Genomic DNA, 26568 nt, shown 5'->3' on the forward strand with positions numbered 1-26568 from the left:
TACTAAGAACAGTGCCGGGCACATAATAGGCTCAAGTGTTTGTTGACTGAATGACTGCACCCCAGGAGACTCGAGAGCTGCCAGCTCTCTGGGCCCCTCTCAGGGGCCCAGTTAAGGTCAGGCCACTCCATCCATGGTAGGTTAGAAGTTGTTCTTTTTCCAACTTTCTTCTTATCAAAATAAGCAAAGCAGGAAATGAAACCCAGTTTCCTGCTTATACCTCAGACCACCAGGAAAGACAAGTTCTGGAAAAGTCCTGAGCACACCCTGGAGTGGTGCGCTGGCTCTTCCTGACTGAAGGTGCACCTCCCTGGGGCCCTGTTAGCTGTCCTCGAGGGGGGCTCATTTCAGGAGCCTCCGGCATGGAGGCCTGTGGAGCTGGTTAGTATCACGGCCTTTCACATTTTTTTCCCCCTGACTCCTGACTTGGTATTCCCAAAGCTCTGATGAGGTCTGGACATTGCGTGTCTGGGGAACAGACACAAATGCACTATGTTCTCCTGGATGACACTTTTGTTTGAAAAACAAGAAGCAGCATTTTCCTGTTGAGAGATTCTTAGGGCACAATGAAGTTAAGCCATTCAGGCCTTTGAATCCTGTTCTGGGAGGTTTCGGAAGCAGGAGGCCCAGTATCCAGAACAATCGCTCCCCTGTGGAGAGCTAGGTTGAATCTTGGCTTTTGATTTTGTGCCCCCGAGGACTGAGCCATCGTCCCTGCGTCAGGCTGCGGGTCAGGTGACGGTCCCCATAACTTTGAAAGCGCCAGGAAGGGGAAGTGGAAAGAATAGGGCTCTGGGGGCTGGGCTCTTGTCCTTTCTCCCTCTCCTGGCCTCCAGTCCTAGAGGCCCTGCGGAGGATCAAATGGCCTTTTCTTCAGAGACCCGCGGAACCCAACTTTTGTCCCACAGCCAGCACTCTGAGCAGTCCTGTCAAATCACTCCCAAACCAGCTTCCTTGATTCATACTCTGCGCTCCCTGGTGGGGCACAGTCAGGGACCACGGACACCTGCCCAGTTCGCAGCTGCCGCTCCTGGGGCAGAATGGCACATAGGCACCTAGTGACTGGTCTTGGATGTCGAATGGTGGGAAGTACATCGGAGTAAGAAGAGCTCACTGAAAGCTGTGTTCCGGCCGTTCTTTATGTGGGGACCTTGAGGATGTTCCTTGGCCTCTCTGAACCTCAGTCCAGGTGCCCAGGACTGCGCACCCATTGCCGTGTTACGACGTGGGCGACAATAATGGTCATTTGTGAGCGCTCACTCGGTGCTGGGCACAATTTTGCCTTCTTTACATGCCTTCACTTTGCTTGTGCATCCTTATGTACTGGTTCTGTCATCATACCCATTTCACAGCTGCGGGAACTGAGGCACGGAGGAGTTAAACAGCACGTCCAAGGCCACAAACAAAGAGTGAGGGGTAGAAGCTCTGCACTTATTTCCCCTGGCCACTTGAGATAATATATGCAGAATGTGTTTTATGAGTGTTGGCCAACTTACATTGCTTCGGTGTTACCCACCCCCCCCCCACCCCCGGCAGGCTTCACAAGGTCTGGGCCCTGGGCTTGGTTTTGGAGGTCGTTGACCTCTGAGCATTTGCTGCATGTGTGCTGGGACCCACGAACGCCAGACAGGAAGGGCCTTGCGATTGCTTGAGAATGTGAGGGGGCTGGCAGGATGGGGAGCTGAGCTCAATAACATGGTAAGAGGAAACCTCTCACCCAGGCCAGAAAACCTCAGAGGGAGTGCAGGATTGCACGGGGCGAGGCCACTTCTCCGGCCACTTCTCCTTGCTCTGGTTTTCTGGAGGGAGACTGGATGGAGCTGGTCCTCCGTCCTCGCTCACATCTGAACCAAGCATTTGGCAGGACTGATCACCCAGCAGGACTTCCAAGCCACCTTGGCCAGGGGTAATGGAGCAGAGTTCCCCTCCGTCCAGTAACGTGAAGCTAAGAGGGAGGAAAGTAGAAATGGAAGAAATAGAAGGCCGGGGTCTGTGTGCGGAAGAGAAGGTGACTGGGAACTGGACAAGGAGAGCCACTGGGTTTGGATGCACTCGGCTTCCTGCCGAAGAGAAGGGATGCTTCTCATAAACCCGGAAAGCTTCAGACCTCAGGTCCGCACTGGAAAAGAGACTTGCCCAAGGCCTGGAGGAGACCACTCACTCATAGACTGTGAGTGTTTGCTGCTGGCACCCAGCTGGGAAACGGGAGGTCGGGCTGACCGGGGAGCCCGCCTCCTCCTCCAGGAAGTGGGCAGGCTTCCTCAGCTGTGCTGTACCCATGTGCAGCTCTGATTTATTTCAAGATTTTTCTTGTGTGTATCAAAGATGGCTTTTCTTGGCAAATCAAGACTTTTTCAGAAAGCAAAAATGCAGTCTTCTCATAGCTTGGGTCATCGCAATCCCCTGTTAATGCAGGCTCAGTGTGTTTGAGGCCAGAGCCAGAGGCAGCCAGGGGGAGGGTCCAGCCCAGCCCAGAATGCTTTGTAGCTGGACTTGCGCACTCTGGTGTGGTCCCAGCTCTGGATCTTTCTGCTCGTTGGTGCAGGTAGTATGGCTGCGTGCCCTGGGTTTCTTCTGTGCCCATCTTTGGGGGTGCTCTTCAGTGGGCCCTTTATCTGCTTCCTGGGACCTTTATTTCAGAGTGCAACTGAAATAGGAACCCACCGAACATAACAATTTGGGAGAAAATCTAGATTAATCTGTTTTGCCCAATTAATGTGCTCCTCTGGGTAGAGTTACTAATATTACATATCTTCACAGCCCAGATAGTTATATCCTGCATATATACATATATATACAAATATGTACATATATATGTGTAAACACATGTACATGTGTGTGTTCACATACATACATACATACACATACTTCCTTTGCTTATGTCTGTTCTTATTTTCTACCTTCATCATAAATTCACCAAGGATGGGTCAGGAAAACCTGCCTCTTTATCCCAAGTGATAGAGATGGTATGGGTGCTGGGACAGAGACAGATACCTTTCTGGAGAGGAAATGACCGTCTGGAAATCTGTCTACACTGGAGTGGCAACTCTCTGGAGGGTCTGGATCTCTCTAACAGAGGATCTCTTCAAAGGACTGGAGAGACAGGGTTACAAGCTGCAAAGGAAGAGACCTTCTAGAGGGAAGGGTCTTGCCACAGCCAAGGTCCCCAGGGGCTCTACACCAACCCATTGGAGGAGCAAGAGGAAGCTGGGACCATTCCACATGCTGAAGTCTATCTCCTCCATTCGTTACTTCTTCTTTCTCCCCCATCGGATTTTGGTCTGAGGGCAGTGGAGTGGTCCTAACAAAGTCCTTCCTCTAAACCCTTTATCTAGCATTTGTAAAGTGCCGGGTGTTGTGCTAAGTGCTTTATAAGCACCCTTTTAGTAGTTCTCGTGACAAATCTATGGAATGGAATTATTCTTATTTTACCAATGAAGAAGCTAAGGCTCAGAGAGGTTAGATGACTGTCCTGAGGTCACATAGCAAGTAAGTGGTGGTGCTGGGATTTGAAATCCTTGTCTGATTCTAAAGGTCACAGTCTTAAATACTGTGCTACCTTGGCCACAGAAATGCCTGAGAAACCAAGTGCCTTCCAGGGTGCTGGGATGAGTGTGTTAGACAGATGTTCTGGAAGCCATTTGAAAGTTAATCCCAGGACAAAGGGTACTGAATCTTGGAGGCTTCTTTAGGCATCCAAGCCCCCAGAGAGCGGGGGGCAGAGAGCCAGCTATGTGATCTCCAGTGGAAAGTACAAGTCAATAAGGAGTTTCTTGGGGCTGGATTAAACACAGGTGGGACTTCTTAGTAGTCACTTGGATTTTGGCCAGACTCCATGGGGCTTGTTTCTCGGTGTGGACATGGAAGGAGGCAAGGCCCGGGGTGGGATGGTGGGGCGGGGGTTGCTTCAGGCTGGCAAAGGAGGGAAGAAGCCTTCCTACAAAGAAACCTCTTTGTGGTATGTGTACCAACCTGGGGATAGTCACTTTTCTGGAGGTTCAAGTAAGAGCCGGGACACGACTCCCCAGGGAACTGCTTAGCTCTACACCCACTGTGGTCTTCATCTAAGGAGGTGGGGGCAGGCCAGGAGGGTGTCACAGACCCTGAGAGAGCAGCCTGAGCACTAGGTCTGCTTCTGGGTCATTCCTGGCCCTATTCCATCCACTGCCTCCACCCTGTCTCCGCCCCTGGAGATGGACTCCCCTGCTGGCCCCCTTCTCATCTCTGCACATCCCTGGCCAGGTCACCGGACCACTACAAAGTTGGTCTCATGAGTCAACTGCTGGGCCACCTCACCTAGGAGGTCTGTGTGGCATTTGTCTTGTGCCCAAGATGTTTCTGGGGGAGGCTGGGTCTGTGCTTGGGGCGAGGGTCAGGGGCTATTGAGTGTTCTGTGGAACATTAGTTTCAATCGCCTGGACCGGGCTGTGGCTTTGGGGAAGGATCTTTCCCTTTGGCAGCCGACAGGGTGCAGAGTAACACCACCCAGCCACTTCCCCACGCTCCTGGGTAGGAGCCAGCAGCCGGGTCCCTGGGTGGAGTTGGGAGGGTCAGAGGTGTGAGGAAGGAGGTTCCCTGGGACACGAGCCCGAGTCACTGGCCTCCAGGGTCTGGGCTTGGGAAAGCTCCCTCTCCAGGGGGACCCACAGAGACGGTCCCAAGAGGAGCCTGGCCGGCGACAGAGTGCTCCTCCCACTCCCTCCCTGACAAGGACACTCATCCAGCCCCGCAGTGCCTAAAGCAGCGGCTGTTGGCCTGGAGCAGGGAATGCAGGAGGTGACCTAATTACGTCGCGTTTACTAAGGCAGGCTGGAACCAGAAGATGGGGACAGCCATTTCCAGAATCTTCCTCTAAACCACCTCCCGTATTGATTCTTTCTTTCCATCCCCACTGCCACCGGGTAGCCCAGGCCCCTGTCAGCACCTCCCGCCTGGATTTCCGCCAGGGCCTCCTCACTGCCCATTCTGCGTTTATTCTCCGGGCCGCCAGCCCTTCTCCCCGCCGCGGTCCGAGGAGCCAGCGGAAAACACCAGTTTTATGAAGGGACTTTCCTACACAGGCCTCCACGGGGGCCATCTGGCCCGGTGGAAGGGGGCACCCCGCTGCGCCTTCATGCCGACCGTCCTAGGCAGCTTCCTGCGCATGCTCTCCCTTCCTCCTCTGGGCCGTGAGCGCGCACTGATTTACCCTTGAGGACCCCACATCCTACCCCCTCCCAGCGGTCCTCTGTGGCCTCAACTCCTGCTTCTCCCAGATCTCCTGTCCCACCTGCTGTCCTGCTTCAGACGACCGGTCAGGGAGGCCCTAGGGTCTCCAGTGACAATATGTGGAACTGTGGAATGCAGTTTGAAAAACCCTGATTCAGTAGATAACGGAAGTAATAATATAGTGATATCTTAAGATTTACCAAGAACCTTTCATGAGCCAACCTACTCTTTCATCTGCAGATTAACCGTTGGCAGAAACGGCTCTTTTTCCTTGTCTTGACAGATAAGGATACTAAGTCTCACAGAGGACCTCTTAAGTAAGATCCACAGTCCAAGGACGGGATCCCGGGTTTGTCTACTCCAAGTCTATGCTTTTGACGCCTGCATTTTCTGCCAGGGGCAGACGACCCTCCCCAACAACACCTTCTTGGCTGTGCCCTGTGAAAGGCTCAGATCTGGTTCCTGCTAAAAACATCACAGCTGTCTGACTTGGGGTTGGGGTTTTGAGCTAGTCTGGTATGCATCTTGCCCCCTACTCATAAATGAGGACAAACCCTTTCCCCCCACATCAGAAATAGAATGGCATGGACTCTGAGCTCTGTCCCTGATGTTTTTACCTGCTGGAAACAGCTCTCAGCCATGTGAGATGGGAAGATGGAGTGGAGCTGGACCGCAGGAACCAGAAGTGTTGGGTCCTGGGAAACTTTTTTGCTGGGGACCAGGTGCCATGGCCTGGGAAGGATCCAGAATCTTTGTTTTGTCTCACTCTTCCCCACTGCCCGCCTGTCCTATTTTTTTTTTTTTTTTTTTTAAAGGGATTGGGAGGCAGTAGGTGAGAATGTGGTAGCTGGGTCATAGGAATCTGTATTTTCTTTATTCAGTTGTGCAAGGACATAACCATGTCAGACCGAATTTTTTTTAAAACTCTGAGACTTTATGTAGCCCAAAGTTAGATCAGGTGACTCTTTTTTTTTTTCTTAAAGATTTTATTTATTTGTTTGAGAGAGAGACAGCACACACAGAGGAAAAGGGAAAAGCAGACTCCCTGCTGAGCAGGGGACCAGATGTGGGGCTTGATCCTAGGTTCCTGGGATCATGACCTGAGCCAAAGGCAGATGCTTAACCAATTAAGCCACCCAGGGCCCTTTTTTCTCTTCCTTCCTTCCTTCCTTCCTTCCTTCCTTCCTTCCTTCCTTCCTTCCTTCCTTTTGTAGATCAGGTAATCCTGTGGGTCCTCACATGGTGTGTTGGCCTGTGATATTGTGGAGTCATAGGTCTGTCTCTGGGTTCTGACTGTGTGAACTTGAGCAATTGCTTGACTTTCCTGAGCTTTGGTTTTCTCATCTGCAAAGTGGAATGCAAAATATTTCATCTTGGGTTGTTGTCAGGACTGATGAAAAGAATTCAAATACGATGCCCAGCACTGTACCTGGCACACAGAAGTCATACAATAAATGAGAATTCCCCCCAAATTTATTTCTCCAATGCTTCTGCCTCTCCAACTTTCTCTTTCTGCTTTGAAAATGTAGCTGGGCAATTAGGTGTTTTATAGTCTAGGTTAGATAAATATAGTCTTCTTTCTTGGAACTTCTGCACTAAAATATAGTGTTTTTTGGTGGATACCAAGACTCCAACAGATTTAGATCTGGCATGGAGAATCTATTTAAAGCAAAGAAGCTTCTACTTTAAGCATGTTCTTCCAATATGCTTTAAAACGCATCAGGGTTTAAGAGTATATATCTATTGAGGTAAAAAGGGGCGATTTAGAAATCGTCTTTTTCTGCTTTCCCTACAAGGATAGTTTCTTGTATAAGATCAAATGTTCCAGCACATTACCCTTAGTGCTAATCCTCTTGGAGGCCAGGCTGGGAGGCAGTTATCTCTGGATCTTATTATTTTTTTTTTTTAAAGATTTGTTTTTATTTTGAGAGAGCAAGAGCACCTGTGCAAGCAAAGTGGGAAGGGCAGAGGGAGAGGGAGAGAGAATCTCAAGCAGACTCTGCTCTCAGCGTGGAGCCCAATGCAGGGCTCGATCTCACAACCCTGAGATCACCACCTAAGCCGAAACCAAGAGTCATATGCTTAAGTGACTGCGTCACCCAGGTGCCCCTCATCTCCGGATCTTGATGCAGCCTGAGTACTCAGGCTAGCTGGAACTACACCGTCTTCCGGTGGGTTCTCTGGGTTCTCCTTTGAGTCAGTCTGTTTTTCTGGGTCAGCTGAGGAAGAGCATCATCTCTTCTGGGGGGTGGTAGCCATGTTGTGATTCAGACCGAGAAGAACCTTCCACAAGGTATCTGCTGCATATGGGAGGTACGTGCTACTTTGGCCCACCCTGTCCTTGAAGTCTGCCTGCATCCCGACTTGGTAGCCTGGCAGCCCCAAGGACTTAGAAGGACGTCATGCGTATGTGATATACGAACTGCAGGGTTGTAGAGACACAGCACACTCCCCATATGTCATGTCAGAAAGCCCAAGAAGCCCAATTCCTTGCTTGGTGCGCCCCGCGGTGCTCCCAGATAGACTCAGCCTACCCTGTGCCCTATGGTTCCAGGCTTGCTTACCAGACGCCAGCTGCTCGGCACAAAGGTAGGTTCCCTCTCCATCAGATTGTCTGGCCCGGTGCTTGAGGGAAATGTGGACGTAGGATTATGAATGTCTGGACTGAAAGAAAAAGATTCCCTAAAGTAAAATACAGGCTTTATCCTTCAAAGAAAGACTTTCTCTGTGCCCGGGAACCAGAAGGGTTGGAAAGCAGAAGAACCATTCTCTCTCTCCCACAGGCGGGGGCTTGCTTGGGTTTTCCACTAATCTTCCATTCCTGCCTGTAGAATTTGACATGGTTCTATTTACTTTTCCTTGGCCCAGTTTGGGTCAACAGGATTTCTCCCCTGCCCAGAACAGCCGCACGCTTGTGTGAAGTAAGACGTGAGCCTGGGCTCTGGACAGCAGTAATTAATCCTTGTCTGAGCGACGCAGTGGGGATTTTCAGCCCAAGATGGGCTGACAGCACTGGGGGTTTTACATGGCACATGGCCGTCCTGCATGGGCCAAACTATTTCTTTTTCTCTTTTGTCTGTAAGCGACTTTACAGGCAGTGTGTGTGCGTGTGTGTGTGTGTGCACGCACGCGTGCGCATGCACCTGCACGTGTGGGTGAGGGCACATGTGTGTACGTGTGTGTGTATTTGGTGATCTGGAGCCCAGCCCCAGGACAGCAGGACCTCAAGATGACCATGGAAATAGCAGCAAAATGACACACACAGTGTGAGCACACAGTCCAACACAATTCGGGGACAGAGCAAGACTGAGATTTCCTCTTGTTTGTTTCACTCTCTGCTTGCTCAGCCTTCTCCCCAGGGCTTAGTGCTGGAAGAGGGTGGATTTCCCCAAGTGCCTCTTCCTCTGTTATCTCCCTTGTCTATAGATATCGCCCCACGGCATAAGCGGATATGAAAATGAGCCTGTATATATATATGTGCCATAGTATCTTGACCGAATGAAACAGGCATTAAAATGACAGTTTCCCTTCGTGATAATCCCATGGCACTCAAAGTACACTAGTTTCTGCATTTAGTTATGAGGGAAGCATGAAATAAGTCCCAGGAGCCTGGAGGGTGTACCACTCCTGCCCCTTCCTCCCGCCATGTTGAGACTTTGCCTGGGAGCGTTTTATCTCGGGTGGGCTGCAGTGGGGCTGGTGTTGATAACAAGAGCAGTCGATGGTCCTGCAGCTTACGTGAGTGGACACATACCTTCTAAGGTCAGAAAACTTTACAGCAGCAGCACCAAGAATCTCAAGCCATGGTCTTGGGAGGGCTCAAGGCGGCCCTCTGGCAGGATGAGAAAGGAGACTTGGCTAGTGTCTGTTTTTCGGGTGGAGTGAGTCAGTCCTAAAGGAAGCTTGTGGGTTTCTCCACCACCAAGGATGCTGGGGAGGGGGGTGCTATTCGCGTGAGGAGTGACAGCAGGAAGCACACCACAGGAGGTTGGGCTCAAATGGCCCAACTGGCCTATTGTAGGAGGAACCAGGAGCTTCGGGGCATGACTTCTGTGGGTGGTGGCAGGGCTCACTAAATGGGGTCTCTGTTCACTTCCTCTAGGGAACGTATTGTCATGTGGAAGGACTTAGATCTGAGAGTGCGAGGCAAATCTGTGATGGGAGGGAAATAGACTTCTGGTGCTGTTGCTTTCTTAAGTCACTTAGCTGGCAGCTATCTTCGTCAATGTGCTTGACCCCAGACTCTTGAACCAAAGCTAGTGATGGTGCCCACCCCCCACCGCAGAAGATAGTTCCGAGATTGTGTGTGTTTGTACACACGCACGTGCAGGTGTCCATACCGTGGACGCACGCATACTCCTTAGTCTTGAATAGATTCAGCTGACTAGCTCTTTTTGGGGAGGACTGCCCAACTCCCACCCACCCCACTCTCCATCCTCCTCTGGGCCAAGTGTCGTGAGCTTTATTTCTGCCACATCGTGAGCTACCAAGGGATTTTATGGACCAACCCGGGAGCCTGACAACCGTACGCAGTGTCACTTTTGTGGAAAACTGATCTCCAGATTTTCAGTTAGCCTTTGCAAATTCTTCCTAAGCTCGGGGCTGCCCGTTTTGACTTCCACAGCCTGCGAAGTAGACTTCACTCCCTTTTGTCTCTGTCCTTACAACGGATATTTCCAAACCTCTTCTGTCTGTGTCTAACAAAAATGGCACCACATTTACCTTTCTCCCAAATGGCAATGACTTCAAGACCCTCAACTGCTCAAACAGCATTGGGGTGCTTTAAATATTTCCACAAATTAGTCATGATTTTCCCCTTTGCCCAAAGGAACCTCATTGCTGGCAGTGCCCACCATGAGAACACCAGAGTCTGTGCCAGTGGAACTCTCTCCAGCTGCTGCCAAAGCCGTTGACTCAGTTGCCAGAGCTGGGCTGGGTTTCACACAGAGGTGGGGAAAAGACCTGTCTCCTTTCTGTGTCTCTTTGTCACCTAAGCCCTCGAGGAGCTCTGTGCATGCCTAGAATCTCTCCAAGTGATTTTGCATCTCTTGAACATCTTTTTCAGGTTCTATGCCTCCCACTTTGCCCAGAGCCCCATCCAGTCTCCTGTGAAAACAATTCTGTTTCTGGGACCTTGTCCTTCCAACCAGAGGTTCTTAGTTACTGCCCAGCACCCAGCTTTATTGGGACTAACCCCAGACACCCACCACCCCCATAGTCAGTAGCCCCAATCCTGACCAATCTCCTTGCTCACTCCCCAAGTTGTAAAACCCATGTCACATATCCCTAGGCATACAAGGCTACTAGGGACAGTGGGACAGAGTATGGGGGGAGGACAGGGCCAGGGTGTACAGAAGTCATGTCTGGGTCCCACTGCCACTGGCCTGTTCAGTGATACATTAGATAGTCCCACTCATAGCGAAACCCAGTGAAAATTTGGAGCATATCCCTGGGCAGAGCCTGTGAGAATGTTCAGGATAACCTCGAAGGAGCCACCAGCCTGAACAGAATAAATTGTTCCTGCCAGGTGGAGGGATAGTGCTCATGTAGCAGATCCTTACCACCAGATGTGTGTGTCCCTGGGATACACACACAGCTGTTTGGTTCTTGGTGCTCTTGGCTCATCCAGTAGGCCTCCCCAGCCACTTCCTCGGCTCCCGTATGCCCCTTCTTGTGTTGCTGCTGCATGTGGCTCTCGTAACTTCCTGATCAGTCTCTGTGGTCTTTCCTGCCCCTGACAGGGATTTCCACAGCTCGGGTCTGACCTTTTCTTTTACTTCCTTCACTGGCTTCCAATTCTTAAAAAGGAAGGAAGGAAGGAGGAAAGGATGGAAGGAAGGAAAGAAGGGAGGAAAGAAAGAAAGAAAGAAAGAAAGAAAGATAGATAGATAGATAGATAGAAAGAGACAACTTGGCATTTTCAAGACCCTCTGTGTTCTTGCCCCCAACCTGGCCCTAGAGCCTTATTTCTCCCTAAATGGTAGTTCCTAATCTTTCATGTATTTATTTATTCATTCATTTTTAAAGATTTTTATTTGTTTATTTGACAGAGAGAGAGACAGAGAGGGAACACAAGCAGAGGGAGTGGCAGAGAGAGAAGCAGGCTTCCCGCTGATCAGGGAGTCCCACGTGGGGCTTGATCCCAGGCCTCCTGGACCATGACCCGAACCGAAGGCAGATGCTCAACAACTGAGCCACTCAGGTGACCCCCTATTTTTTTAAATGAGTTTGTGGGGCGCCTGGGTGGCTCAGTCAGTTAAGCATCTGCCTTTGGCTCAGGTCATGATTGCAGAGTCCTGGGATCAAGCCCTGCATGGGGCTCCCAGCTCAATGGGGGGTCTGCTTCTCCCTCTCCCTTGGCCCCTCCTGCCTGCTCTTGCTCTTTCATGCTCTCTCTCAATTAAATAAATCAAATCTAAAAAGAAAAAAGATAAGTGTGCTTCTTTACTTCTGCGTACCCGCACTGTTGCTCAGGATGCCTTTCTGACATCCCTCCCTGTTGATGGCGTCTTCTCTGAGAAATCCTCCTGGATCCTTCTAATCTGAATGGACTTCTTCCTCAGACCCCCGAAGAACAGGGGGGCAGCTGCTCTGTCCCCAGCACGCAGCATAGCCCAGGGGCATAACAGGTGCTCAGCCATTCTTTGCTGAATGGATGCCTCTTTCATCTTTCTTTTCGTTCCTCTCCTCTTTTCCCTCTCTCTTTTTTAAAGAGTTAGCTTTCTTGGACTTCTTGGCACCCTCTTTTCAAACACGCCATCCTTTTGTCTGAGACGTGGGCTTTGCTTCCTGGTTGCTGGTGTTGCAAATTCGGTCCCTGTGGAACCAGCTGTGTACATGCTAGTCTTTGCAACTAGCTCGGCTTTGGAGGACAGGGCCTTTGTTCTTGTTTTTTGTTTTTTCCCCATAATCCCCAGTGCACCTAGCAAGATGCCTGGTAATCTGAGGCAGTGGGCAGAGAAATCTCCAGAAACCTCTTTTACAGCCTACAGGAGGTCCGGTGTGCCATTCAAAACAAACATGCTTTGGCATTATTTTTCTTTAGTTTTTATGGTTATTTTTGGTTGTTGAGATATAGTCTACTTACAGTACAGTTCACCCTTTTTAGGTGTACACTTTTTTATGATTTTTAATGTTTATGTAGTTGTGTGACCACCAACATAACCCAGCTAGAGACCCCCACCCCCATTCACTCACGCTTTTCCTCTCCCTCCAATCCCGGGCGATCACTGATATCTGAATAGTTTTGCCTTTTCCAGAATGTCATATAAATGGAGCCATGCAGTATGTGGCTTTTTGAATCTGAATCTGGCTTCTTTCACTTACCATCATGCTTTTTTTTTTTTTTTTGGAAATTTGATAACGCGGACCCTAACCCATACTTTATCTGCTCCACATTTCTCGTAGACTGTCCGGGGGCACTCACGGGGAGTGGTCAGGTCTGTGCGAACTGCCAGTGTCTGAGTCCCCACCCCCCCACCTTGCAGTGTTGTTAGTACTTCTTTGGACCCAGGGTCCCAGCTGCTTTGTCAAACCCACTGACCCTCTGTCCTCTCCTGTCCCCTCCTGTCCCCCACAGTGGCACCTGGCCCAAGACAACCTCTCCCCTGGATCCTGACTGGTCATCCCCATAGCTGTGGGGGGCACAGTGGAGGGGGGAAGCTGGGTAGATGGGGTGGGGTGACCACTAAATTCCTCCCTTGGGGAGGGATCCGGGTGACAAAGGTCAGGCCTCTCCTGGCTAAAACAACAGAAGTGGTTCCAGCTGCCGAACAGCTGGAGGGGGACGTCTGCTTTCCTTCAGCAGCGTGAAAAGCCCTTTAATCGGGGTGCGTGCTGTTGTCAAGCCCGCGGTGAAGGTGTGTCGAAGAAGAGCAGACCCTGGCGAGGCTACAGACCTCCCCTTCCCTTTGACCTCCCTTATCTCCCCTCCTCCATCTTCTCGGCCCCACTCCGAAGCCGCCAGATCGAGACCCTCCTTCGCACCTGTGTAAATGCAGTGGCTGTGGGGTCAGGGAAGGGTGAGAGCAAGCTGGCAGAAATCGGGATGTGGCTTTTCCATGCAGATGATGGATTAGATAGCGGGTGGGTGAGTGACGTTTTAATGTGAAATGGCTCTTCATTCCCAAAGACGCAAGCCCCAGGGGAAAAAAACCAAAGTCCGGTTTTGCAGCTGGTGAGGCAAGTGACAAGAGGCGGATAGTCCCTGCTTAGAGAGTCAGAGGCTGAGCTACAGCTAGACATCTGGAATGCGGTTCTTTACTGTTTGTTCCAGGCACTGGCTCCAGGAGCGGCTTTTTTCTCCTTTCAGTGGCAAAGAGTTTTACCTCCCAGAAATGCTTTGTGGTGCCTGAGCTCTAAACCCTTGATCTGGGCTTTGACTTACAAACATGATGGGAAAAATAGTTCTCCCTGAGGAAAGCTTGCTTTGCCTGCGACCCTTGTCCTCTCCTGCCCACCGAAGGGTGCTGGAGACCCTGGGCACCACTACCAGAACCAACAAAAGAGCCCCCCCCCACCCCCAAAGGAGGCCCCTCAAGGTGTAGTAGAAAGAGTCTGGCCCTTCCGAGGCAGACATAGAGTGTGCTCGACCACTCACTAGCTTGACCTGGCTGGGGGCCTTGGCTTCCTCCTCATCCATCAGCTCAGCCAGTATTTCTCCAGCGCCCACTTTGGGTAAGGCTCCTGCTGGGTACTAGGGATCCAGCAGTGTGGCCCCCAGATCTTGGTGCCTCGGCAAGAAACGTACAGTGGAACTGCTGGTTGTTGAAGGACAGTCATGACACAGAAAAAAACTGTCAAGGAGGCTCAAGTCAGTGCCTCAAGGAAGCAGCATTTGCACTGAGATTGGAAGGATGAAAGGAGGTATGAGGTTGGGGTACAGTCCACAGAGAAGGACCAGTAGGCAGGAAGGAACAGTGGGTTGGGGTACAGTCCACCAGAAGGACCAGTAGGCAGGAAGGAACAGTGCCAGGGGGGCTCACTGGGGGCGGACGTGAGGGGCCTTCACTGTGTCATCTACACAGCAGGCACACAGGTAGGGATCCCTCTCCTTCCCGCTCCTTCCAAGTGGGCATCTGCAGTCTGGGCCGGGAGACTCACCATGACTTACAATCTTAATTCTGTGGAAAAGTGAATTCAGGGTGTCTAAAACCTGACATATAATAAATGAATCATTGATACCATTTTATCATCTGGTGGTTGCTCTTAGTCAAGTGCTTGCATAAGGCAGAAGCAGGAAAAAGCACAGTGCTCATGACGCTGGCTGTTAAATTAACACAGCTTTCTGCCTTGACACAGACTCATTTCAGACACAGCCACCCTGGGCCTCTCAGATTACTGCCTACCTTATGGAGGGGACAACTGATCTGAAGGGGAGCAGGAAGGCTTCTGGGGGCCTGCATGAGAAGCATTCCCACCGGGCCAGCCTCACTTGGCTGCTTCATGATGGCATCTGCCTTGGAAATGTGGGTCCTGCCTCAGCCACTCTGGTACATTCCTTCAATGTCTTTGCGATTTCCTTTAATTCAAGGGGAAAATCCTGTGTTTAACGCATGGCTTTCCTTATCTAATAGATGTTCCTTAAAAGGAAAGAAGAGAACAAGCAGCTTATATTCCTCTGTATGTTTGAGAGTTTTAAGTTTTTGGTAGTGGTTGGCCAAAGATATCTCTTTCCAGGTGTCTGGGTGGCGCAGTTGCTTAAGCAACTGCCTTCCGCTCAGGTCATGATCCTGGAGTCCCAGGATTGAGTCTGGCATCGGGCTCTCTGTTTGGCAGGGAGCCTGCTTCTCCCTCTGACTCTCACCCTTCTCATGCATGCTCCCTCTCTCTCTAATTCTCTCTCTCTCTCAAATAAATACATAAAATCTTAAAAAAAAAAAAAAAGAATATCTCTTTCCATGGTACCTGGTTTAAAAAAAAAAAAAAGGAGCTTCTTTTATCCAGGATATATTTTCGGTAAGGTTTGACAGTCACCCCATTCCCCCTCAAACTGGTATCAAACAACTCTTGTAGATCAGGCACTGGGCAAGACTCCACACAGCCACAGAGGGCAAGGCGGTCCTTCACACACACACGGGAACACACAGACGATGGCGCAGTGTGTTGAGGGCTTGGGTGAAAGGGTGAACATGGGGCCCCAGGAGCTCCAAGGCACTAATAACAGTGGTGTTTAAACATGAAAACATTTGCTCTTTGGGATGATAACCTCTGTGGGCTATGGAATTTGGATGGGAATGGGGAGGAAAGGTCGGAGGTACAGTCAGACCTCTAGGCAAGAGAGAAAGGACTGAATGAAACCATCATGGATGAACAAGAAAAGCCTGCTGGAGAGGGAGGCCCAACCAGCCCTGATGGAGGCACCAGTGAGGGACCCCACAGCAGCTGTTCCAACCCCAGCCAAGCTCCCAGCAGAGTGCAGCCCAAGTGTGTTATTTCAGTTGGCGCCATGTGGAGCAGAAGAACCTCCCAGCTGAGCCCCGCCAACCCATGGACTTGGGAGAAATGATTAGTTGTTTAAAGCCAATGAGTATGGGGCTGGTTTGCTTTGCAGCAACAGATAAGCAAAGGAAAAATATTGAAAGTGAGTGGCAGAAGCTGTGCTATGCACACACTTGTTAAAGAGAAACCTCAGATCAGTGGAGTCTGACCTGTGATTTTTGAACCTGATATCATAAAGGGGAATGCCCCTTGCCACAGTGTGGCCCCTTGCCACTCCACATTGTGGCCTTCACATTTCTAAGCCCAGTGGGTGGGTCACCACCCCCTCTTCTACACCTGAGAAAAACTGAGACATATGCATGTTACCAGGAAAATGCTGACTTGTTATTTCAGCTACTGGTTAAATCAGCATAATACAGGTGGAAGTTAGGACTGCAAAGCCAATTCTATATTATAAAGGACAGCACTTTAGGCTGCCTCTGCTGTTCCCTATATTGTCATGGAAACCTGGCAGTCAGTCCAACCAAACATGGCTTGTGGTACTGGCGTGACCTCTCTGTGCCAAAACTGTGGCAGAGTTGGCCTGCTATGCTGCTGGAACCTGAGGGCTAAGACGGGCGTGCGTGCATTTCAGGGAGAAGGGCTTGTTGGTCTGACTCTGATTTCATCTACCTCCATCTCTGTGGAGAAGATAGCCCCCAGCCGGTGGCTTGCTTTTCCACCAGGAAAGATGGATTGTTTATGTGTATTTCAAGGGTTTGTCCTACTTTACAAATGTGAGCAGAACACAAACTGCCGTGTGTTTGCTTTGGAATCATTCACTCCCCAAGGAGAGAGGGTGGGAGTAGCAGAGGATTGCAAACTCACAATTGTCCTGGCCCCTTTTGTTTGGTTTCTGTATTACACAATCATATTTAGCATAATTGTTTTGTTTTTGTTGTCTTTTGGCTAGGAAGAAGGAAGGGAATGTATGTGAGGATTTTTATGAAAATATTGTGCCCTATCCCCCACCGCTCCCCAAGGGAAACGGTTCATGCTTTGTCTAGCTGGGGAGACAGCTTGCACCCGCCCAACACCAAAGTCTTCCTGCAACCGTGGCTGCTTTTGAGCCCACGACAGACGTCTGTGGCTCTGGGGTTCAGGATCCCCCAGGGTGACTCAGACTCCTAAGTTTGGTCTGTGTGCCTAGAGAACTGACCCAAGCCACAGGCTGGCACTTGGGGACTTGTAGCCTGAGCTCCTAACTTCTGCAGAAGAGAAGAAAAAGCCACCGTTGTGACTTCAGGTAGACTGAGGAAATTCTGGGCTGTGGTGCTGTTGGTCAATAAGTTACAAACTGATTTCATGTCCAGCTTCAAAATGTGGAACGTGCCCTCAGGCTCTGCTTCTCTTTTGCCTTGGTCCAGTGAGTCTTAGCTTGGCTCAACCAGGAGAAACTCCAGGGAGGATGAGCCTTTCTCCCTCCCCCTCAGTAGCCGTGCTCTTGAACACAACAGCCCATAGCCACATGTGGCTATGCAAATTTAAGCTAACTAAAATTAAATGCAACTAAAAATTTAGTTCCTCCATGGCATTAGCTACATTTTAGTGTTTAGTGGCTGCGTGTGGTTTGTGGCCACCGTGTTAGACAGCACAGACACAGAACACGTTTGTCATTGCAGAATACTCTGTTGGATTGTGTGGCTTTTTGCACTGCAGAGTCCCTAGGATTCAATGCTCTCTAGGTCCTGCAGGATCCTGTTCCCTTGCTGGACGGCCACTGCCGGTTCACTTGTCTCCACCCCAGAGTGCAAGCCCAGTGGGGGCAGGACCCGGGTGGGTGTGTTCTGCCTGCCAGGCCTCCTGCAGGGCTGGGTGCATCATACTGGCTTACTGAAGACAAAAGTATATGAATGGGTGGGTGAATAAGCCGAGTTTGTGGACCCAAAGTGATCCCCTTGGGCCCTGGAGCTTCGGGTGATCCATTAGGGCAGTCATCATATTAAAAGTCCATTTTATGGAACTCCTTGCATTTTTTTTTTTTTTTAAGACAACCACAAATACGCACAGTTCCTGAAACAGATGAAAATAGAACACCACAGACCGTGGAAGAGTCTTTCAGCAATGGCCCCATGCCGTCGCGCAACTTTTGTCCTTGGCCTCAGGGACCAGTAATTTCTAGATAGAACTTTTTGGGAGCCCCTGTGGCGGTGGGAAGGATCTCCGTGGGTTGGAGTAGGTGGGGCTTCTTCTGAAGCTCTTTAACCTGTCTATTTGCAGACAGAATGTTCCCCCAGTCATTAAGCTGGTCTCTGGCACGGCTGCCGCAGCGTCTCTGCTGGCCCAGAGCTAGCCATTTCCAAACCAAATTTATGGCTTGTAGTTCAATGCCACGGTGACGCCCATAGCTCTCCTCTCCCGTGCGCCGAGGAAGAGAGAACAGGGCAATCTCCTTAGGTTTGAAAAGACACTTTGTCTTTTTCGATCCCTGCTTTTTTAAAGTGAACAAGGGCCCTGTGAGGAGCTTCTCCCAGGAGGCCTCAGGTGCCCAGAAGGCAGGCCTGTCTTGTCCGGATCTTTAGTGGCTGGTGGCTGGCACACAGTAGGCTCTCGGTAAATCATTTTTGATGTTGTGAATTCCGTTTTGCAACTGGCTCAGAGCTCGTACTTGCGGCCTTGCTCTGGAATAATGAAGAAGTGCCTTTGGGTGTAATTGGGAGCAGAGCTCTGAGCCAGGCTGGGGGTGTCAGATCTGACACTCACACGTACGTGCTTGGAGGGGTCACTGGGCTTTGGTCTCCTCATCTGTAAAATGAGGATTGTAACTTGCCCTGCCTCATAGGGTTAAATTCGTTAATGTATCATAAGTGAGACCTAATTATCAGCTTTTATAATTATTGCTCTTAGGCTACGCCAATCCCTTTGTGACCAAGGATGAGTTCCTTGGTTTTCCCGGACTCTAGAAGATACAGATAGTTCTGGGGCTCCTGGGTGGCTTAGTTGGTTAAGCCTCAGACTCTTGGTCTCAGCTCAGGTCTTGATCTCAGGGTCATGAGTTCAAACCCTACATTGGGCTCAGTGCTGGGCATGCTGCCTACTTAAAATAAAAAGAGAAAAAAAGAAGATACATATATTTCCATCCTTGTCTGACCATGAGAGAAAAAAAAAAGAACATGTTTTCCCTTGGCCTCTGCTGATTCCCATGGCAAAATATTAACAAAACAGGTCTTACGAGCAGGTGTCACTTCAGGTAAGTGGCTCGTGGGTGCACAGGTGAGAAGATAGTTGTGTGATAACAGCAGCGCCTTGGCCTGCTTTCAGACAGTCTTGGGGTTACAGGTTGGCCTGGAAGCCAGGGTGGGGGTATACCAATGCCACCCTCTGGCTGGAGACTGGCTCTTCACCAGGCAGAGTTACAAAGCCAGATCCGGCTGCATTTCTAGGCTGCAGACATTTTAGGATTGGGGCCAGGAGGGCCAAACCGAGGGAGGAAGGGAGATGTTTGAGGCCAGCTTTGCTGGTTGCAGCCGCCTGTATCCTGTGCCCTTTCAGGAGCCTATGGCCGGGGCTTCCCAAACCTGCCTTATCCAGCTGGACCTTTTTGTTCCAAGTTTTCCCTGGTGCTCAGTCCGTCGTAGACGGGAGGCCTATAGTGGCAGAGGGCTCTGGACCGAGTAGGAGAGAAAAGACCCACCTACCTCTCAGTCTCAGAGACAACTTAAATTTTGAGGTGGAGCCAGGATGGGAAGCTGTGGACCACCTCGGCCTGCCTGGTGATGCAGGGGAGACAGAGGTGGGGGCACAGCCCAGTGATCTCCTGGGGTGGCAGGAGCCTGCAAGGCCAGGCCAGTCACACGGCCCCAGCTGGTTTGGAGGCAGCACCACGTGGGAGAGGCTGCGACAAGATCACGTTCATGCTTCAAATGCTCGGGCGCCCAGCTTTGTTCTGGATGCCGGGGATGCGTTCACAGGCAAGAGAGACGTTCTCCTTGTCTTTGCAGGGTTCAGAGTCGGGGGCTCCCCCGTTAATCAGATCACATAGCTCATCCTCACAAACCGTGTTCGGTGCCGTGAAAGAAAAGTGAGGCGTGAGGGGTTATGATAGGGCACCTGTGAGAGTCAGGGAGAGCCTCCAAAAACAGAGGATATGAGCCAAAATCCGAAGGAGGGGTGAGAGGGAAGTGTGTCCAAGGGCCTGGAGGGAGGAGCAAATGTAGCGTGTCTGGAAAATGGAAAGCAGGCCAGTGTACCTGAGCAGCGGTGAGCAAGGTGGGGGGGATGAGGCCATAAGAGCTGAGGCCAGGGAGAGGCCCTAGAGTCAGAGTCTGCCAGGCCTAGGAGACCGCGTGGAAGTCCCCAGGGGTGATGGGACGCTGCTCTAGGGTTTAAAGTGGGGGCAACGCGAGGGGAGTAAGGTGGGGGATCCCATGCGGGGTTGAGGTGTGGGTGATGCCACCCCTGATTGCTATCTCGTGAGCTTCAACTCTTCTCTCTGCGTGGTGGCCTGGGAGGCAGCAGGCTTCCTCTGGATATGGCTCTCTGCAGTGTAGGTTTCAATCCCAGAACGCTGGATTCTCTTATGAGACACTCAGGGCATTTCCCTCTGGGTTAGGGCAGGACTCATGTTGAGCCCGTGCACGTGGGAGCCCAAGGGCCTGCAGGGAAGACAAGTTGCACTGTCGATCCTGAGGAGGCTGGCATGGTTTTAGCCCACAGCTGCTCCCTCCCTGTGCTGAGCAGCCAACACCCAGGTGGGAGGTCAGTCTAGCAGGAGGGACTGGTTTTATAGTTGAGAGACGGTCTGAGCGCTAGCGGATGGGCTTGGACTCACTAGGAATTTGGCCAGTATGGAGGGTGAAGGTGTTCCTAGTGCTCCCTTGAAGGGAGTGATGCTGCCTCCAGTCTCCTTCCACTGTTCTGGAAAAGGATCAAGTTCTCATTTATTTGCTTTGCACAGAGGGCCTCAAGATACACCCAAAACAGGGGTCGTATTCACACCTCCCCTAAACCCTATAAGCTTGGCATGATTATTCAGTCAACTCTAGTATCACCAATGGCCAGATGTGTGCTCATGGCATTGCCTACATTATGGTGAGATATGCATTGTGTCAGCTTGTGCTGGTAGAGAGCCTTGAGTGGGCCTAGAACTCTGGTATTTAGGGATGGCTAAGAATGGATCCAGCTCTCAATGCCCATGCAGCCTAATCATGGGTTATTCAACAGAAGCTCATTATTGTAGGATCCAATTATTATTTTCCTGTTGTATCCTATAGTTGCTAATAGGGGTTCACTGATAAAAGTGGGAGATGCGTTGTCCTACATGCCCCTTGATCTGCTTCTCTCTTGCTGTGTAACCAGCTACCATAAAACTCGGTGGCTTAGCACAACGATGTATTACTATCCCTTACAGCTCCATGGGTTGACTGGGCTCAGCTGGGCGATTCTTATTTGGGGTGTCTCACACAAATAAGTATAATAATATAATAAGAATAATAGCTTACTTCCATCTGGTAGTTGCAATCAGAGGAGAGTGGGCGTGGGGTGGACTCATCAGATGGCTTCTTCACTCACTGGGTCTCTGTGCCTGGGTTGGTGGGGCATTTCTGTCTGCCTGTGGCTCTGGCACATGCTAGCCTGGGCTTCCACATAATGTGGTGCTTTCAGGGTTGTTAGGCTTCTTGCGGTGGGTGGCTCTGTTCCCCCAGAGTGAGTGTTGCGAGAGGCCTGGGAGGAAGCCGGAAAGCTCAGAAGTCCCAAATATCATTTCTACAGCATGCTGTTGGTCAAATTACTGAGGCCAGTCCAGATTCAAGGGAAGGGAAGTAGCTCAATGGAAAGAGTAGCACACAATTGGCTGCCAGCACGGTCTGTAAGGATGTACCAAAGGTGTCTGAGAAGTCCTGCAGTAAAGGAACCTGTTTAACTCAGCGTTTCCCAATCTGATTATTATGATCTTTTAAAATCAGGAAATCCCTTTCTCATAGAAAATCACTCTTATTCTGCCAGAGAGCAGTGGGCAGAAATTGAAGGGTGATTGAGTTGGGTCTCCAAGCTATTTTCTAACACATGAAACTCTCCAAAGATGGAATGTAGAGATTGCTGGTGAGTTCTGGATTTGGGAAAGTACCCAAACAGAGGTCATGTGGCCACGTGCAAGGGTGGAGAGACTGAACATCCTGGTGGTGAAAGCTTTGATTTGATTTCTGACTGATCTAGGTTCAAGCCCATCACTTATAGCTGTGTAACGTTGGACCAGTTACCTCTTTCTGGCTGGAATTTCTTTATCTACAAAACAAACAGTTCCTACTTCACAGGGCCGTTTCGAGGATTAAGGAGATCCTGCCTGTGAATGACTTAGCACAGAATGCTTTCCTTGGTTAGGCTGCATGGCTGCTCCGTTCCCCGTCCCCTTCTAGGATTTAATAACTTTCTGGGTTTATTCTGGACTTGCTCCCCCAGGCAAACCAGTGTTGTGAGACATGGACTCGCCCCTACTTTCCTTGCAAAAGTAACCTGGACACCCTTTCACTTCTCTCCAACCTAGTTCCTCATAAGCGACCGTGACCCTCAGTGCAACCTCCACTGCTCCAGGACTCAGCCCAAACCCATCTGTGCCTCCGACGGCAGGTCTTATGAGTCCATGTGTGAGTACCAACGAGCCAAGTGCAGAGACCCAAACCTGGGCGTGGTGCATCGTGGCAGATGCAAAGGTGAGTGTGTGCGCCCCGGCCCAGCAGACAGGAGGCTCCCAGGCAGGCGCCACCATGCCCTGCATGGGGCGTTGTTCGTGGGGGAGGCTCAGAATGAGTCCATTCCTTGTGTTTGCTCATCTCCCTCCACCCCTCCCCTGGGGACTAGGAGAAGGAGAGCGGGCCTACCCGAAGGAATGAGCCCTATTCTGTCTTTCACATACTGCCACCAGGCTAGGGCTTAGCGGATGTACTGCTATCTGGCTAGAGCTATTTATTTTTATTTTTTATTTTTGTAAATGGAGATGCTTAAAATGGCAAGACATTATTGTTGGCTCCTGAATAGGGAAGGCTTCCAAATTGTTGGCCAACAGATGTATTTTGTTTGGGCTGCTCACATGTTTAAAAATATTAAAAACATTTGAGACAACATTTAAACGTGGAGAGATTCAACATGAAAATCTGGATTTTTAGACTTCTCATAAATAATTGGAAGCTCTGATCATATTAGGTCTGTGTTTCCTCCCACAGGGAGACACATGGTGAGACCTGAGTGGCAGCTCCCTCCTTTAGAGGGGGGGCCTGTTCTCCAGTTGCGGCATCTCCAAGCTGAGTGCCATTCTTTGCACACCCGATTCAACTCCCTAATTTATATCACTTTCCTCCGCCCTGTAGATATTTGCGTTTGTGAGCCCTGGGCTGCTTAGAGCTTTTGTAGGAATTGTGTGAGACCAAGCAGGCTGCCTTAGAGCTTCTGATCTTCCAAAGAAAGCACTTGCCATTCTTTTTCTTTTCTTTTCTTTCTTTCTTTCTTTCTTTTTTTTTTTTTTTTTTAAGATTTTATTTATTTATTTGACAGAGAGAGATCATAAGTAAGCAGAGGCAGGCAGAGAGAGAGGAAGGGAAGCAGGCTCCCTGCTGAGCAGAGAGCCCGACATGGGACTCGATCCCAGGACCCTGGGATCATGACCTGAGCCGAAGGCAGAGGCTTAACCCACTGAGCCACCCAGGCGCCCCAACACTTGCCGTTCTTGAACTCTAAAACATCTCTGAGACCCCTTGGGCTTGCAAGATTTTCAATAAACCCAGTGAAAAATAATAGAAGTGGGACTTTTTCCCACCCCCCTGAGAGGGACTGAGGGTATTTGGGAGAAAAAAATGAGCAGAATCTGGTATAAATGCACCTCCCTAACTTTTCTAAGAATAACACTAAGGGGAAGGGGAGGCTGAGCAGCATGTACTAGCCCCTGGCTTCGCGTTGTTAGAAAAGCCAGTTGGCGGTACGGGGCTCATCCCCCTGCAGAGAGGCTCTGTCTCCGCTTTCCTAGGCCTGGGCAGCCATTTGCCTCATGTCTCCCGTGTGGATTCAAGGGACGTACGAACCTTGCTCCTCCTCTCCTCTTATAGACGCTGGCCAGAGCAAGTGTCGCCTGGAACGGGCTCAGGCCCTGGAGCAAGCCAAGAAGCCCCAGGAGGCAGTGTTCGTCCCGGAGTGCAGCGAGGATGGCTCCTTTACCCAGGTGAGGCCTTGGCCAAGTCTCTCAGGCCCATTTCCTGGACTGCGGCCGAGGGGAGGCGCTTGCGAGTGGAAGGGCCCCTCAGAGCCTTTGCTTTCTGGGAAACTGCGGAGGGCTCTTTGACACCCCTCTGTGCTACCTTCTGGTGCCTTCGTTCCCCCTCCTGGGCCCTCCGTGCCTTCCCTTGCCAGCTGGCAGTGGCTCCTGAGAAGGGGCATGGAAGTCTGAGCCAGGAAACTGGCATTGCTTGGTCCCCGTCCTCCCTGCTGGCTGTCTCCATTTTTCTCTTCTGTCAAATGCACGCTGATTATTTTTCTTATCCCTGCCAGTTTCCAAGGGCAACCCTGGTAATCCCTTCACTGTTTATTTCTACCCCTTCTGCAATCCCTTTCTTCCCACCTTTAGTCCTTGAACGAAGCAGGGCTCCTTTTGAGTACACGTTGTACCATGATTCTTGGAGTGCGTGTGTCTGTGCACACGCACACACGTCACACGGGCGTGTGCATGCACTCACTCAGATTTAGAAATTGCTTTCGGGCCGTCCCCCCTCTCATCCTGCACGGTCTTCTGGTTAGTGCTTTGTGTAGAACCGATGTTGGGTATGTTGGTGTTGGCACAACTCTTTCTAAAACACAGGCAGCACGGGACAATAGGGCACTCCTTCATAAAGCTTTCCGGCTGGATGGGGGATATAGTGTGCTGGGTGTGAGACAGCTGGATGAAGGCGTGGTTCAGGTGAACATAGGGAAGGTCACAGTGGACCAGTGTGCATCAGTCCTGTGATGGACCAGCGTGCATCAGTCCTGTGATTGGGGGTGGGCCTGGTGTCTGCTTCTCCCTGTGGGGAATAGAGCGGCATTTGGAGGAGTCCCACTGCCTCAGGGCTGGAAGAAGAGGCTTCCGAGGTTTAAAAGCTTTCCCGTAATTCTGAATCAAGGGGGCAGACGGTGCAGGCTGGCCTTTGGTGTCTTTCTGGGGCCGGGCCTGGGGATTGCAGATTTTCGGATAGACCACTTGTTGGCGTGGAAATGCAGAGGGGTGGCGGGGAAGGGTTTGGGCATCGTACTTTTTAAAGTTCCCAGCTGATTCAAATGTTCAGCCAGGATGGAGAGCCTCGGGTTAAACTGACCTTGACTGCCGACAATTTGAGAAGCACTTTTATTCCTTTTCTCACTAACGCCTCACCACAAGCCTGCGAGGTACGCGTTGTTATCCCCACATACAGGGACTGGGGAGGCAGGGCTGGGCTTCAGAGTCAGACCCCTCCTGCTCCCAGGCCCTCAGTCATCCCGGTTCTGCTGTGCCCTGCCCCGGCAGCTTTCTAGAAGTCTCTGAGGTGTGGACTGCAAGAAGGCAGTCTCCTGCTGTGGTTTTCCCCGGGGATCCTGAAGGCACCCAGCCCCGACCTCAGGCGAGTCATAGAGCTCTGGGCCTCAGTGTCCTTCGGTGAAAAATGGAGATTATGGTCACCACTATTATCATACATAATCATAGTCATTACGTTATGTATGTTATTATATGTTACTCTTGTTATGACTATTATTAATGAGTATCACAATAGCTTACCTCATGGGACTGTGGTGAAGATTTACATACACTCGTGCACGTCCAACCCTTGGAACGCATAGATGCTATTTAAATATCCTGCATTTTCCTCAGCATCCTCCGCGGATCTATGCTGGCGAACCTCTCCCTCCACAATTTCTTATTTTTCATGTATCCTGGTGAAAAGAAGGCAGGTGTTTGTGTCTGTCTCTGTAACCACACTGCTGGGAATTCCTGCGTAGGGGAGAAAATCAGACCTCTCTCGACTAAGTTTGGGGCCGGGAACCGCGGTAGAAGTCGTGGTGGGGAGGGCAAGTGGATGGTCGGCATTCTCCCCTTTCTTGAAGATTGTGTCACCCCCCCATGTGTTGCTCGTGAGAAGGTTGACTCCTGCCCTCCTGGCTCTCAGGGCTTTGCTGCCTGGCGACAGACAGCCGCTGGCCGGCTTTGGCTTTGGCGAGGCCAGTCCTGACCAGGTGGTGTTTGCCGGGAGAGGAATTGCTAAACACAGGGGCCCCTGAAGTTCAGCAAATGTTGGCTAGACAGTCAAGAACCCCTTCATTTGTCTGACACACTAAGCACTGCCATGTGTCCGCAGGCCCGAGGCCGGCTCACCACGGTGGGCAGCCGGCGGCCCGACAGCCCGCTTGTCCCGTTACCGTGATTGAAACGGATGTGCTTTTTGCCTTGATCAAAGACGCTGCAGTAACGTCACGAAATGAGGCTGCCTCTTTGAGTGTGCTTCAGGAGCGGGGACAGGCTGCCCGACGGCTGTGAGACAGAGCGCTTTCTGCCTCTCCCAGCCCCCTCCTTTGCTTAGCCGGACTTTGTTGTTTTGTTTTGTGAGACCAGCATCCAGAGGGGGGCTGTTACTTCGGTACTCCTTAGAATACTGATAGGCACCCATCCTGATGTTATTACCATATTTCAGCCCTGTGAATTATTACCAGTAATGGGCTCTTGAAGTTTATAGAGGGAGCAAGGGGACCCTAATAGGACTAGATTTGTTTGGCATGGGACACAGCTTGGGACCACATGAGTGGGCTGGTTTTAATGGGGTTCATGTGGGATGCGGTGGTCTCTGTTCTCTTCTTTGTTTGCCCTGTCCTCTTCCCAGCCCCCACCCCAGCCCCCACAGCAGGGGAGCTATGCCTTAGGTCATGTGCGACTTTGAAAAACCTTGATACCCA

General features: G+C 50.8%; 1 protein-coding gene across 3 annotated transcripts in view; it reads left to right on the forward strand.

The window, feature by feature from the left end:
* Positions 1 to 26568, forward strand: part of SMOC1 (SPARC related modular calcium binding 1) — a 149296-nt gene that overhangs the window by 44924 nt on the left and 77804 nt on the right. For all 3 annotated transcript variants that reach the window (XM_032344612.1, XM_032344613.1, XM_032344615.1), the window contains exons 2-3: positions 22172 to 22337; positions 23724 to 23836. In XM_032344612.1, the coding sequence (XP_032200503.1) occupies positions 22172 to 22337; positions 23724 to 23836 (279 nt within the window). The remainder of the gene's footprint in view (positions 1 to 22171; positions 22338 to 23723; positions 23837 to 26568) is intronic.

Source organism: Mustela erminea, chromosome 5 (genome assembly GCF_009829155.1).
Source record: "Mustela erminea isolate mMusErm1 chromosome 5, mMusErm1.Pri, whole genome shotgun sequence".
Lineage (NCBI taxonomy): Eukaryota > Metazoa > Chordata > Mammalia > Carnivora > Mustelidae > Mustela > Mustela erminea.